The 12,400-nt window shown below is 41.0% G+C and overlaps 1 protein-coding gene across 5 annotated transcripts in view; it reads left to right on the forward strand.

Moving 5' to 3' along the window:
* Positions 1–12,400, forward strand: part of MAP3K19 (mitogen-activated protein kinase kinase kinase 19) — a 65,330-nt gene that overhangs the window by 15,574 nt on the left and 37,356 nt on the right. For 3 of the 5 annotated variants that reach the window (XM_069473287.1, XM_069473293.1, XM_069473300.1), the window contains exons 1-2: positions 8,599–8,620; positions 11,634–11,749. In XM_069473287.1, the coding sequence (XP_069329388.1) occupies positions 8,599–8,620; positions 11,634–11,749 (138 nt within the window). Of the gene's footprint in view, positions 1–4,049; positions 4,239–8,504; positions 8,621–11,633; positions 11,750–12,400 lie in introns of those variants that run through there. The other 2 variants (XM_069473271.1, XM_069473281.1) reach the window with 2 other exon arrangements.

A 12,400-nucleotide genomic window follows, 5' to 3' on the forward strand; every position in this document is an offset into this window, starting at 1 on the left:
TTCGAGACCAGCCTGAGCAAGAGCAAGACCCCATTTCTACAAAAAATAGAAAAATTAGCAGGGTGTGGTGGCACATGCCTGTAGTTCCAGCTACTCGGGAGGCTGAGGCAGGAGGATTGCTTGAGCCCAGGAGTGTGAGGCTGCAGTGAGCTGTGATCATGCCACTGCACTCTGGCCTTGGTGACAGAGACCCTGTCTCAAAACAAAACAAAACAAAACACCCCAAACCTCACACCGTGTATGTTCCTGTGTAACTCGCTGCTGCTTCTACTCATTATCATGCATTTGAGATTCATCCACTTCGAAACACATAGCTATGGTTTTTTCATTTTTAGTGCTATCTAGTATTTCACTGGATAAAAACATATGCAGCAACTTATTTGTCTCTCCTACCTTCATGGACATCTGGGTGCTTTCCAGATTTTCATTATTACAAACAATGATGCCCCTTTCCATCAGCATTTAAATGTGCTTATATATCTACCTTCTGCTAACACGTAAATAAACAAACACCTCCACTGATCCCATGTCCTCCTCCAACCACTTCTTTTCCTCCCAGGCCCCTTCACTTGTAGATCTCTGTCAAGAACTATGAAAGAGCTGAGATTTTACCCTATTTGCAGCTAACTAATTAGCCTGCCAGAATTACTTGTATTCTTAGCAGAAGAAACATAACTCCTGGATCAGAGACAAAGGGCAGTTTAATACTCATAACAATAGTGTTAGAATAGTATCAGTGTTGCATCAGTTCCCTGAGCCCCAATTCCCACTGGTGGTAGGAGGAGAACCAGAAGCCCACTGTACACGCAGTGGGTGGTATTACAGCAGAAGAGCCCTAAACTTAGGAACCCTAATCATTTACAATGGGCAGTAGGCAAACTACTCTTTGCTCCAGAGGGAGACACTATCTCTGTCTTCCAAGGTTGTTCACTGTGCAAACAAGCTTGAAAAGTTAGTCTGAAATAAAAACAGTCAGTGCTTTTGCTCCTAAGACTTGCAGAAATGTGAGAGACCCATGGAGACTTGTCTCCTAATGACATCTATTCCTCATTCCTACACTTTCTTGGCTTCTAGTGAATTTTCCCATAATATCACCACTCTGTTGGCCACTCTGATTCATCTGACCAACAGAGGCTGGGACCAAGTCTTTCAATTTGTCTCATACAACATTCGGTGAAAGCTGTTACCAACAGGACTCCAAGTAGCAGGATGAGGCCAACCTACGGCACTTTTATAATTGGATAGTTCCTGTCATAGAGAAAATTACCCATAAACGACAAGTTAGCTATTTCTCTGGGAAGCTCCCTCAAGTAATCAATAGTAGCTTCATTTTGGAAAGAGCTCCACAGTCACCTGAGGGCCACATCATCTACTGATGGTATTTTCTTCAACATTTGTAGATCTCTTGTGACCATCCCTAAGGCATAAGTCGCTGTGTCTTCAGGAGGGAGGCAAGTTAATACCTGGTTTCCACACAAGAAGTACAGTCCTGGGGGAGCCTCTGGGGAAAAGAAAGTGGTTTTTACAATTGTTAGGCCTCCCGAGTAAGACCTGCCTCAGTCGGAAGCACAGGTTGACAGTGCCTCCAATGTGGCACCTGGTCAGGAAAAAAGCTGGCATGTTTGAGCTATGGAAAGGGGACTAGATTTTGCAGAGGGAGGATGAAGAGTGACACAAGATGAGACTGGAAATCCAAGCCAGATCACCAAGGGCCATAAGGGCATGCAGAGCCATGTTCAAAAACAGCTTTACTGAGATATAATTCACTTTCCATATAATTCATCCACTTAAAGTGGACAATTTGGTGGTTTTTAGAATATTCACATGAATGTACTGTCATCACCACAGTCAATTTTATCACATTTTTATCACCTCAAAAAAGAATTCAATCCCCTAAAAAAGAAGAAAAGCAGAAAACCAATACCCTTTAGCTATCACTCCCTCTCCTTTCTCGCCAACACCCACTGCAGCCCTAAGCAGCCATTACTCTACTTTCTGTCTCTATAGCTTTTCTTATTCTGGAATTCCGCATGAATGGAACCACAGTGTGTGGTCTTTCATGATTGTCTTATTTCACTCAGCGTAATGTTTTCAAGGTTCATTCATGTTGTAGCATATTTCAGTACTTCATTTTTATAGCCAAATGGTAGTCAAAAATAATATTCCATTACATGGGTATACAACATTTTATTTATCCAGTTCTCCATTGGTGGAAATTTGGTTTTTTTTTTACATTTTGATTGCTGTGAATAATGGTTCTATAAACATTTGTGTACAAGTTTTGGTGTGGGTATAAGTTTTCATTTCTCCTGAGCACAGACCTAGGAGTGGAATTGCTGGGTCATATGGTAACTATGTTTCATCATTTGAGAAACTGCCGGACCACTTGTCAAAGTGGCCGCACCATTTATATTTCCACCAGCAGAAATGATGGTATGAGGTTTCCAAGGTCTTCATATCTTTCCAACACTTGCTGTTATCTGAATTTTTTTGATTTGAGCCATTCTAGTGGGTTTCATGGAAAGGCAGTTGGAGATGGAGAGACCTGTGAGAAGGCTGTTCCACTGGTTCAGGCAAGGGACCACGGTGGCCTGGTCTGCAGTGGCAGTAAAGAAGACAGACGAAAGTAGACTGAAGACAGTAACCTGGAATTACCCTGGATTTCTGGCTGGCCATTAGCTCCCACATCTAACCAATGGCCACGTCCTGTTAATTCTACCTTCTAAATGTTCCTCATCCACTCCATTCCCCTCATTCAGTCACCATCATCCCTCCACGTGGCTGCCGCAGTCCTCCTCACTGGTTTCCTCACTTCCATTCTTCCATTCTGCATTAATCTATTTAAGCAGTCAGAGTGATTTTCTAAAACACTGATCTGATCATGTTGTTTCCCTGATTAAAATCTTTCACTGACTGCCCACTGCCCTGCAGACACAGCCCTAAGTCCTCGTAGGGCTTTGTAAGGCCTCTCAGGACTTAGGTACTGCTGACTTCTCCATTCAGGTCTCCTTCTCCTCTTCTTCCTGTCCTGAGCTCCAGCTATACCTAACTCCTCACAGAGCTTTGAATGTTACTTACCCTCTTGTCCATAGTGTTTTAGTCACACTCTGTCCTTTGCTTAGAACAATCTTTCCCCAGCCTTTGCCTGGTTTAACTGGGCCTGATCCCTCAGGTCCCAGTTTAGGTATCACTTTCTCCAAGAAATCTTCCTGGGCTCTCCAAGGCTGCTCAATAGATTTTTTTCTAAGTGACTCTCCCCTCCCCCCAGCCTCCTGTATTCACCTCTTTTATTCCATTTATCACCCTGTGTTGCTAGTGCCTTTTTTTCTTTTTAATCTGTTTCTCTGTTCTTCAGTGGACTGTAAATGCCTTAAACATTGGCTACCAATCTTGTTCATTGTTGGAGTTTCAGCAAGGACACTTCTTGATACATACTGGGCACCCAATCCATATTTGTTAGATAATTTATCCCTTCACCATTTTGAATAGAGTTTACTTTCTCTCTAAAAACACTTGCAGGAATACTTGCAACATTCAAGTATATATAAGCCTGAATCCTTATTATTATTATTATTATTAATTTTTGTTAGAGGCAGAGTCTCACTCTGTTGCCCTGGCTGGAGTGTCGTGGCTATTCACAGGCATGATTATAGTGCACGACAGCCTCAAACTCCTGGGCTCGAGCAATCCTCCTTTCTCAGCCTCCTGAGTATCTGGGACTACCGGCATATTCTACTGTGCTTAACTCCCGGTGGTTTTATATCCTAAATTATAGATGGTTACAAACCTTGAATGTTTTGTGTAGGTTTTACATAAAATACTCACAGATCTCTAGTCCCAAATCATACACATCATGGAGATTTTTGTTTCCCAAACTAAAAAGGCAAGCAGCAGTGACCTACGTCCTAATCAACCCTCCGTTTTTATTCCCCTCCGATTCTCCTTTGCCACGTCATGACTCAGAGCCACATCTAAGTCAGTTTTCTACCCAGCTCCGAAGACACTGTTTGTACTCAAAAATACAAAATAAGAATTGTGTTGTGTTGCAGGTTGTTGGATTTCTTCTGGAAAAGGGAGTGGACATCACCCTCTGCAATTACAGCCATCAAACCGCAGTCCATGTAGCCAACTGTGACATCCAAAGACAACTCTTGGCAATTAACAGAATCCAGGATCCCCAAATGCAGCTTCTACAAAGTTCATGGCAAGGTGACCTAGAACAACTTCAACATTTACTGGTTAGTTAAACTCACGTTTGCTTTTGCCTTTGGGTGGGTGGTGAGAAGGGCACAGACTATATATGACTCCTTTTAATGAAAAACAAGTTCTTATCAAATGCAATCCAAGAAAGTTTGAGTCAGGAAATATGAGAAAGAAATGGGATCAAACAAGATGCTGGGGTAGAAAACAAGATAATAAAAGAACACAGCAGCCGCCTGTTCCCACTTTCTTGAAGCTGAGTGCTCGAAGTCAGGCAGCTCTCCTGGGAAATGTTTGCTCCCAGGAAGCCCCCGGAGGACTACGGTCAAGTTGCTCAGAGGAGTTCCCTTGACATCATTGCCATTTGTACAATTGCTGTTTAGATCCCTTTGGACCAGTTGCAGTTATTATCTTTATCCTGAAAAGGGAATCAGGGAGCTTGTGCCTTGCATAATATTGAGTTGTGACTAAAGGACAGCAGTTTTAAATGCTGTCTTCTTGGGATATTGATCCTCTTGTTTAGATTTTCTACCTACAGATATTTTTTTCCCAGAGCAACTTGCATAATCATGGACATAACCAAGGATGTTAATTACTGGTGACTGGCAATTGCCTACTCTTGGCATTTACCTTCAAAGATACTGTCAGACCACATGACCTTCTAACTGAAAGAAAATCAATCACTGCTAGGAAACGGTTTCTTTTAATCCCTTATGGTAAAGACACAAACAGATAAAGAAAAAGTGAAAGATATTCTAGTCACGGGCAGTTCAAGGATAGATAGAATGAAACCAAAGGACACTTTAAATTCTTTTGTTGTATTAAGTGATAGCCTAAAGTTGCCACACATCATGAACTGAGGCTTAGAATATTTTTGAAAGATAATAAATTTTATTTTCATAGCATTTTCAATAGTTGTAGTTGTAATCCAATGCCTGTTTTTGTAACCACATATTGCATCCCTAAAGATTAGCAACCACGTTTTTTTTTTTTTTTTTTTTTTTTTGAGACAGAGTCTCACTCTGTTGCCCGGGCTAGAGTGAGTGCCGTGGCGTCAGCCTAGCTCACAGCAACCTCAAACTCCTGGGCTCAAGCGATCCTACTGCCTCAGCCTCCCGAGTAGCTGGGACTACAGGCATGAGCCACCATGCCCGGCTAATTTTTTTGTATATATATATATTTTAGTTGTCCATATAATTTCTTTCTATTTTTTAGTAGAGACAGGGTCTCACTCTTGCTCAGGCTGGTCTTGAACTCCTGACCTCGAGCGATCCACCCGCCTCGGCCTCCCAGAGTGCTAGGATTACAGGCGTGAGCCACCGCGCCCGGCCTAGCAACCACATTTTAAGAAACTGGTGCCTATAACTGGGTTCAAAGTTTGATCCACAGATAGTGCATTCATGTGCTATTACAAGACTATTTTCAGCTCAGAAATTTGATGTTGGTTCTAACTAATAATAAACACTGATATCAGAGATGGTTTCTTCTTAGAGACTGAAAAAAAAAATTAACTAATTAATTCCCACAGCACCCCGCTGAAGTAATATCATTATCTCGGTTTTGTCCCTAGAGAAGCTGAGGTAGAGACGCTGACTCTACTGATGTGGCATAAAGTGACACAGAGATGGAAATTAATGAGTTACTTTGGTCTGTAAAACGCACACTTTGGATGTTTTGGCCTTCCAGTGGCTTTTCAGTTCTGAATTGTCCAAATTAAATTGTACTTTCATTAAAGCATCAAATGACAGCCATATACCTACCTCCATTTCATAAGGCAGTATTGTAAGTCATTTATTCATTCAGCAAATGTTTACTGTGCACCTATCATGTGTCAGACACTCTGCTAAGTGCTTTCCACATTCCATCTCTAATCATCAAAGCAACCCTGCAAGGAGGATGGTATTATTCCAACTTGACCACTGAGGCTCTGAAGATGGGCAAGCAGGGTTGCTAAATTTTGCAAATAAAAGTACAGGACACCCAGTTAAATTTGAATTTCAGATAAGCAACAAATAATTTTTTTAGCATGTGTCCCAAATGAAAATTATTCATCATTTAACTGAATGTCCCTTATATCATCAGTGTGATTTTAGCACCTTTTAACAGGGTGTCCCTGATACCCCCTACCAGGAAGGTTAGGTAAGCGAGATCTGTCTGTCTCTCAGGTTTTTGTTTTTTCACCTCATCAGCCCCCTCTCAGGGTAGGTATTGAGAAAGAATATATTGAAGTTAAAGTGAGAAATTGGCCAAGCCATGAAAACGCAAAGATTAGTCTAAATAGCCATACAATAAAAACACGACAGAAATTAAGCTTCATGTTTTTAAAGGCATCTGAAGAGTTTCTGGATATAAATTTCCCAAACCAGCATGGCTTGACCCCTCTGATGCTGGCTGTGAGAGATGTGGACCTATTTGAGAGTCTCGACATGGTAACAGTTTACAGACCTGTGGAAGTTCTGTCTGAGCTCCTGAGACATCGCGCGTGAGTAACCACCCCGAGTGGGCCGTCAGCGCCAGCTGAAGGGTGTCTATTCCATTGTTCCTTACAGAAAGCACATGTTATCCTTGACACAGATTGTTTTCTACTATATAGATAGTCAATGAACATGCGTCATCATAAAAGTGACTTTACAGTTGCACAGTGATATACAGATGTTAAAATTTGTTATCTATTAGTCTTACGGTATCCAGCTCTTTGTTTTATTTGTTTAAATAATTACTGTTTTGGTAGTTACTGGGAATGTCAAATAATTCTTGAGTATGTAGCTCCCTACCCCTAAGATGTTACTAATTATTTTGGAAAACATTGTCAATGTATCAAAAGCAATTTATAATAGTGATTTCAAGTTATGTTAAAATTACTATATACCAAATGCTCTTTTAGGAGGGGCGAGGTAAGCAATTAACGTTAAAAAAAAATAAGAGGGTTAATAAGCGGTCTCTCATACTGTAATTGCAGTTTCCCAAAGCTGTTATCTAGTTATCAAGTAAGAACAGATGGCCCAAGTCCTTTCTCAGTATTTCATATGAATTTTGTTTGGGCAAATAAAACAAAAGAGGAGGAAGCCTTAATTGAGAACAAAAGTATAGTGAGGAACATGAGCTATCTTAAAAGGATCAGTTAGTATAACGGAATGAAAATGGAATTTTTGAAGCTACCTCAGACTTTAGTTTAAGAAACAGTTGGAGTGACTGATAAAAATGGAGATTTTTGGACACCGCCCCAGAGATGGTGTTCAATAGGTCTGGATTAGGGTCAGAATATAGGAGATCAAAGGATACCACTTGGAGAAACCCTAATCTAGGCAGTGAGCAAATGGAGTTCCAACGAGTTAAGTGACTTGCTTAAAGCCATATAACAAGGTAGTGGCAGCCCCCAGTTCTTGGTCCTACGCTATTTCTTTTGAATTATGACCTTTGATGGAGAATAGTGTTGCAGTTCATAACACATTACCTTGTCCCATAGAAACAAAGAGATTCAAATTCAAAGGTTTTGGGTTAGAAAACATGACCAACTTGCTCCTTGTCCCAGAATATGACAAGTGAAGTGAGTTTTCATTGTTTTCCCCACTATTATCTGTTAATAGGACTCTCATCATTTGCCTTTGGACCTCTCTGAGCTGCTATCTAATGCTAGGGTTCAGTACAGCATAGAGAGGATGAGAAGATATTTGTGCTGTTGTAAAGAGCGCTTAGATCAGCCAGTTGGGTTTAACAACCTCAGGACATAGCAAAGAGGAAGGAAAAGAGCATGTGGAGAGGGACACCTTTGGTTTTATGACACGATCACACCGTCTCAACCAAGAGTCTGTGAAATAAGCATATCAGCTGAATTTTAAAGAGGGATTCTATGCTATTCCACCATTTTGAATGATAAAAGAGCTAACTGTTAGCATTAGTACAAAGAAATATCAAGAAAGTCAGCAGTAAGCTAAATCATTGGAAATTTAAAAAAAAACAATCAAGTGAGCTATTTGGAATAATAAGACAGCAGTTTACCAAGATGTTTTTTATCTTTACTTGATTTTGTGCACCTTTGGATTTTGTTCAAAGTTGGAAATTGTCTGCAAATCTTAGAATGTTTTTAGAAGGGGAGTGGGAATAAGATATAGTGCAAATTCCTTTTATTTAAAATATGAAAAAATTGTTACCTTTTATTTCATACATTTTAAAATCATTATTATCCGCAAACTGTATAAGATTACTTTTTATTTATTTGATGTCAATGTTTTTCTCCTCACACTGGTTTTCTTTTTCAATAGATTTAACTAAATAACAGTTGATGTTGATTCTATTCTTCCTAGAGATCCTAAACTCTGTGATTTTAGTGGAAAATCAGCAATACATTATGTGTCACAGATAGAGAGTTTGAGGAAACAGCAGTTATTGGACATCCTAATGAGTTCCATGCCAAAACCAGGTAACTATTTCTACTCCACGTGCATAATTTCACAACTAAGAAAAGCCCTCATAGAAGTCTTTCTTTTCCTATGTCCGTCTGATGGATCCATTTAAAGTAATCAAGCCAATAACTATTTATTGAGCAATGACTTTGTATAAGGCCCACAACTAGGTGCTCTAAGGGGGCAAAGAAGTCTAACGCAGAGTCCAAACTTTTGAAAGTGTGCAAATGTCCAGAGCATATCACATAAGTCAGAGGAGAAAGAGCTTGCTGTAAACTTGAAAGGGGAAGAGGGACTTCTAGTGATTCTTGGAGGCTGGGTAACATATGGAAAAGTTTGATATAGGTGGAAAAAAGAATCTGAGCAGAGACATAGAAACAGCCACAGAGAAAGGGATAATGAAAAGTGTGCCACTGAGCAGCGTGTGACTTTGTGAACGCTGCCTGACTTTATTGTTCGATTCATTTTTTGTTTGAAGCTTCTGGGGCAGGGGACAAGGCTATGTACCTCAGAAGGTTTCATGGAAGAGGTGAGACTCCATCTGACCCTAGAAAAAAGGATGGGATTTGATTTTGTGGAGCAGAGGCGCCGTGCTGTGAGTGAGCATGGCTTACCCCGGGGGCAAATGGGGGACTGGCACTGAAAGTTCACATCAGGGAGAAGAGAAATAAAAGATCAGACACATAAAGAAGCTGGTTATGAATTGAGGGGACAGCCTTAGATGTCAGGCTGAAGGACATCGTTTTTTTTTAAAAAAATAAAATACAGTGACTAAAAAATTTTAAGCCAGAGAATGCTAAAAGCTATGTTTTAGGAAAATTAACCTCTTCCCATTGTGTAGGATGAATTTGGGGGGAAAAGGCAGGGATTTATAAAGTTTCAGGCCTGGGAAGTGGAGAGATGGAAATACAACCAACAAAATAGAAAAACATTCTGGTTTGGTGAGGATATTGAAGAAGAGGATAATGAATTTAAAAACACTGAATTTGATGGAAGCTTGGGGCTCAAGTAGCAATTTTCTGTAGGACTGGCTTGTGGGAAAGGACGGGTTGAAATGTTAGTTTGGGAGTTCTCTGCAGAAGGGAGATCGTAAGGACCTGACAGTGGGTGAGACTGTTGAAGGACTCATGACGGTGAGAAGATTGCAGAAGATGTACCCACAGTTAGGGAGTGGTGTGCCGGTTGGGACTCAGGGGAGTGAGACCTAGAAGAGGAGAATCAGGAGAGGGTTGCAAGAAGGAAGGAGTGGGGAAACAATGTAACATTAAAAAAGAGATTATAAAGTAGATATGGTAGGGAAGTGAGATGTTCCAATGGCAGGATGTAGGCAGAAGATAGATTGCAAAGAGCAAAGAAGGAAAATATGGTAAAGAAATGGAGGGTCCGGGTAATAGATCACTTGTTCAATTTTGTTTCAGCTACAGAACAAATGGAAGAGCCATTGGAAGAGGAAGAAGTTTTTGTTGAAAAGAGCCCATGCTTATTTGAAGAAGTCAGGATAGCAGGAGGGAGATCTGTATAAGAGCAATGTCCCTTGGCAACTAACTGGCAGTGACTGTTGGTGTTCAGAGCTCTGTCAATGTAATGTGGGCTTCAAGCGCTAGACAGGAAGTCTGCTCAGGGTGGAGGAGGGCCTCTGTCCCTGGCAGCTGTAGAACAAATGTGATTTCTAGCTAATTGTTACAGGTTTTACTTAGCAACTCTGCCGAAAACAAACCAGTTAATTCGAAACGTTTGACGTGACAGCAGTTGATCACTATTTATTAAACTTCACGGTATCTCCTCTTCCACTAACTAAAGAAAAAACGTTGGGTGATCTAAGTTTTTTAACACTATTGGATGGTCTGTAAGGCCCTGCCTGGATTGCTCTGATTTCGGGTGATAGCCATATGGTGCCGAGATTACCCCTGTGCCCCACAAAATGACTTCAGGGGCTTCAGAGCAGGGTGGAGAAAGGAAGAGCCAGTATTGACTGAGCTGGCACTAAGTCTTCACTACTCTATACGACACATGGAGTGTTCTAGGCTTTAGTCAGAAGAGACCGAGAAGGTTCTTCCAACCTTCTACAAGTGGAAGTCCATGGTGAGGGGCCATCCTAGGGAAACATGAAGGACGGATGTCCTTCCTCTGTGTGGACCTCTGGAGAAGAGGGCTCCTAACCCTGAGCCAGCTGTTGATGGTTTCAATGGTTAAAGAGTCCTTCCTCATGTCCCAGCGCCCCACAGAGGGTGTTGCAGTGAAGACGCAGGCATCAAGGATGAGGTGACTGGAGTTTTGTTGAACCAAAATCTGATTCTTGGTAACTTTTAATTTCTCATAGAGTTTAAGTTTTGGTAGTTTCCCAGATGTTGACTGATTTCACCCTAACTTTCTTAAAAATATTTTACTTGGCCGGGCGTGGTGGCTCACGCCTGTAATCCTAGCACACTGGGAGGCCGAGGTGGGCGGATCGTTTGAGCTCAGGAGTTCAAGACCAGCCTGAGCAAGAGCGAGACCCCATCTCTACTAAAAATAGAAAGAAATTATATGGACAGCTAAAAATATATATAGAAAAAATTAGCCGGGCATGGTGGTGCATGCCTGTAGTCCCAACTACTTGGGAGGCTGAGACAGGAGGATCCCTTGAGCTCAGGAGTTTGAGGTTGCTGTGAGCTAGGCTGACGCCACGGCACTCACTCTAGCCTGGGCAACAAAGTGAGACTCTGTCTCAAAAAAAAAAAAAAAAAAAAATATTTTACTTGCTGAAAATCTCAAAATACCTGTTTGTTTTTTTTCTCCTTACCTAATAGCAGTTACCACTAAAGCCTTTGTTTTTTAAAAATTTAAACCATCCATTCTGTGGACATTTGTTGTCCTCACATCTCTTCCCCTGAAAACGATTGCCCAAAGCTTCGTCAGGATCCCAGACCACTATTTCAGGGAAATCTTTGACAAAATGGAGCGAATTTTATCATCTAGAGCTAGATCTTTCTGTGAAGTTGCTGTAATTGCTGAATCTTTAAAAACATATTATTATGTTTCTTTTGACAGAAAGACATGAGGAATCATTGCTCGACATTTGTCATGATACAAACTCTTCTCCAACTGATACGACGACAGTTACCAAAACTCAAAACATACTCTTGCAAAGCATCAGCAGCGGTGAGGTAAGATGCTTCCTTAAAGCAAAAAACTAACAAAAAGCAGATAACCTACTCCATCTACTACTTGATTTGTGTTGTTCAAATATTTTGTAACAGTAACATATTATAATATTTTAAGATGTAATCATAGAAAATGTAAAGCACAATTAGTAAGACATTCTTCTGAGAATTTAATCTCAGAGCAGTAATTAGCTAGTCAACTCTGAGTCTCACACATGGGGTGTGTGTATGTTAGTCAGTTCCAGCTGCTACAACAAAGTACCGTAGACTGGGTGGCTTGTAAACAACAGAAATGTATTTCTCACAGTTCTGGAGCCTGGAAGTCTGAGATCAGGGTGAAAGTGTGGTTGGGTTCTGGTGAGGGCTGTCGTCCGGGTTGCAGACTGCCAACCTCTTGTATCCTCACACAGTGGAGAGAGAACTAGCTGGCTCTTTGGGGTCCCTAGTATAAGAGCACTAACCCCATCACAAGGACTCCACTATCATGACCTAATCACTTTCCAAAGGCCCCATCTCCTAATTCCATCAGCTTAGTGGTTAGGATTTCAACCTATGAATTTTGTTGGAACACAAATATTCAGTCCATAACAATGTGTGTGTGTGCATGTACCCAATAGCACAGAAGATTGTTGTAGCTGAATCTATACTGCATAA

Source organism: Eulemur rufifrons, chromosome 1 (genome assembly GCF_041146395.1).
Source record: "Eulemur rufifrons isolate Redbay chromosome 1, OSU_ERuf_1, whole genome shotgun sequence".
Classification (NCBI taxonomy): Eukaryota; Metazoa; Chordata; class Mammalia; order Primates; family Lemuridae; genus Eulemur; species Eulemur rufifrons.